Source organism: Pseudovirgaria hyperparasitica (genome assembly GCF_010093815.1).
Source record: "Pseudovirgaria hyperparasitica strain CBS 121739 unplaced genomic scaffold EJ05scaffold_112, whole genome shotgun sequence".
Lineage (NCBI taxonomy): Eukaryota > Fungi > Ascomycota > Dothideomycetes > Acrospermales > Acrospermaceae > Pseudovirgaria > Pseudovirgaria hyperparasitica.
Window position 1 is genome coordinate 1 of NW_022985660.1, and position 974 is coordinate 974.

General features: G+C 53.5%; 1 protein-coding gene across 1 annotated transcript; it reads left to right on the forward strand.

Annotated features, from left to right (window-relative positions):
* Window positions 1–16: 16 nt before the first annotated feature.
* EJ05DRAFT_506115 (uncharacterized protein) lies at window positions 17–676 on the forward strand (the record flags this gene model as incomplete). The annotated part of the gene is made up of 1 exon (XM_033747784.1): window positions 17–676. A coding segment is annotated over one exon (660 nt), but the record flags the coding sequence as incomplete, so codon positions are not given.
* Between the last annotated feature and the right edge of the window lie 298 nt (window positions 677–974).

A 974-nucleotide genomic window follows, 5' to 3' on the forward strand; every position in this document is an offset into this window, starting at 1 on the left:
AGTCAACCCAATAGCGTCAAAAGTCGGGAAGGCAGTAGTAGGGGGCGTGAATGTCATACCCGAGACACAAGAAGTGCAAGAGGACGATCCGAAGAACTGTCGCCGGCACAACCACGAGACCAACGAACATCTCTACGCGAGTGCTTCAGTGGGAAGGCATACGAAGCGAGTCCGTCAAACGAGCGAAGAGCCTGGAGTTCGTCCCAAAAAACGTCATCGACCACTAGCACCATTGCCTACAATACGCTCGCAGGCGACCCCTGGATGTCGGCAACAGACAGCTTCTCAGCTACATCTGCAACACACAGCTGGCTGTAAGGCTATGGAGGAAGAGATTTCAAAGGCTACCGTTACGCGACTTGCTAGGGATTCGAATGCGAATTCGATCTTAGCCATCACCCATACTCGCCATCACCTTGACGGGACCCTCTATATCTCAGCCATAATGCGTGCAGACCGGATTGTGGGGTCATGGGACAGAGTCAAGGCCAGCTTGGCGGCCGCAGCATCAGTGGCAGATCCTAGCACCCTTACGGTCACGGTCACAGACTGTGAACCGGACGAGTCTCTTGGAGAATGGCCAGACTTGGTCCTGGTCACTGCTAAACGGGGAGGAACGCAGCGCTCTGTGCAGGACTGGGCGCGGGACCTGGTCGGTAAAGGACAGCGATTCTGAATCAGATTGCTCGTCCAAGGGATCTCAGTATGTGCCCAATCAGCCGCGACGCACCCATGAGCGATGGAAACCAGAGGATGATGCGGTGCTGAAGAAATGGTAGAAAAAATGGTCGGGAAAACGGGGTGATATCACCAGAATTCAAAACCCACTCGGATCAAAGCGTTCCTTGGGCGCAATCCAGATCCGCATTCACAAAATGAATCAGTCTTGGCAAAGGTGCCAAAAGAGATGAAGATGTCTAGCAACGCGCAAGGAACTCGACCTTTCGCTATAGTCAACACTGTGGCACCATTCG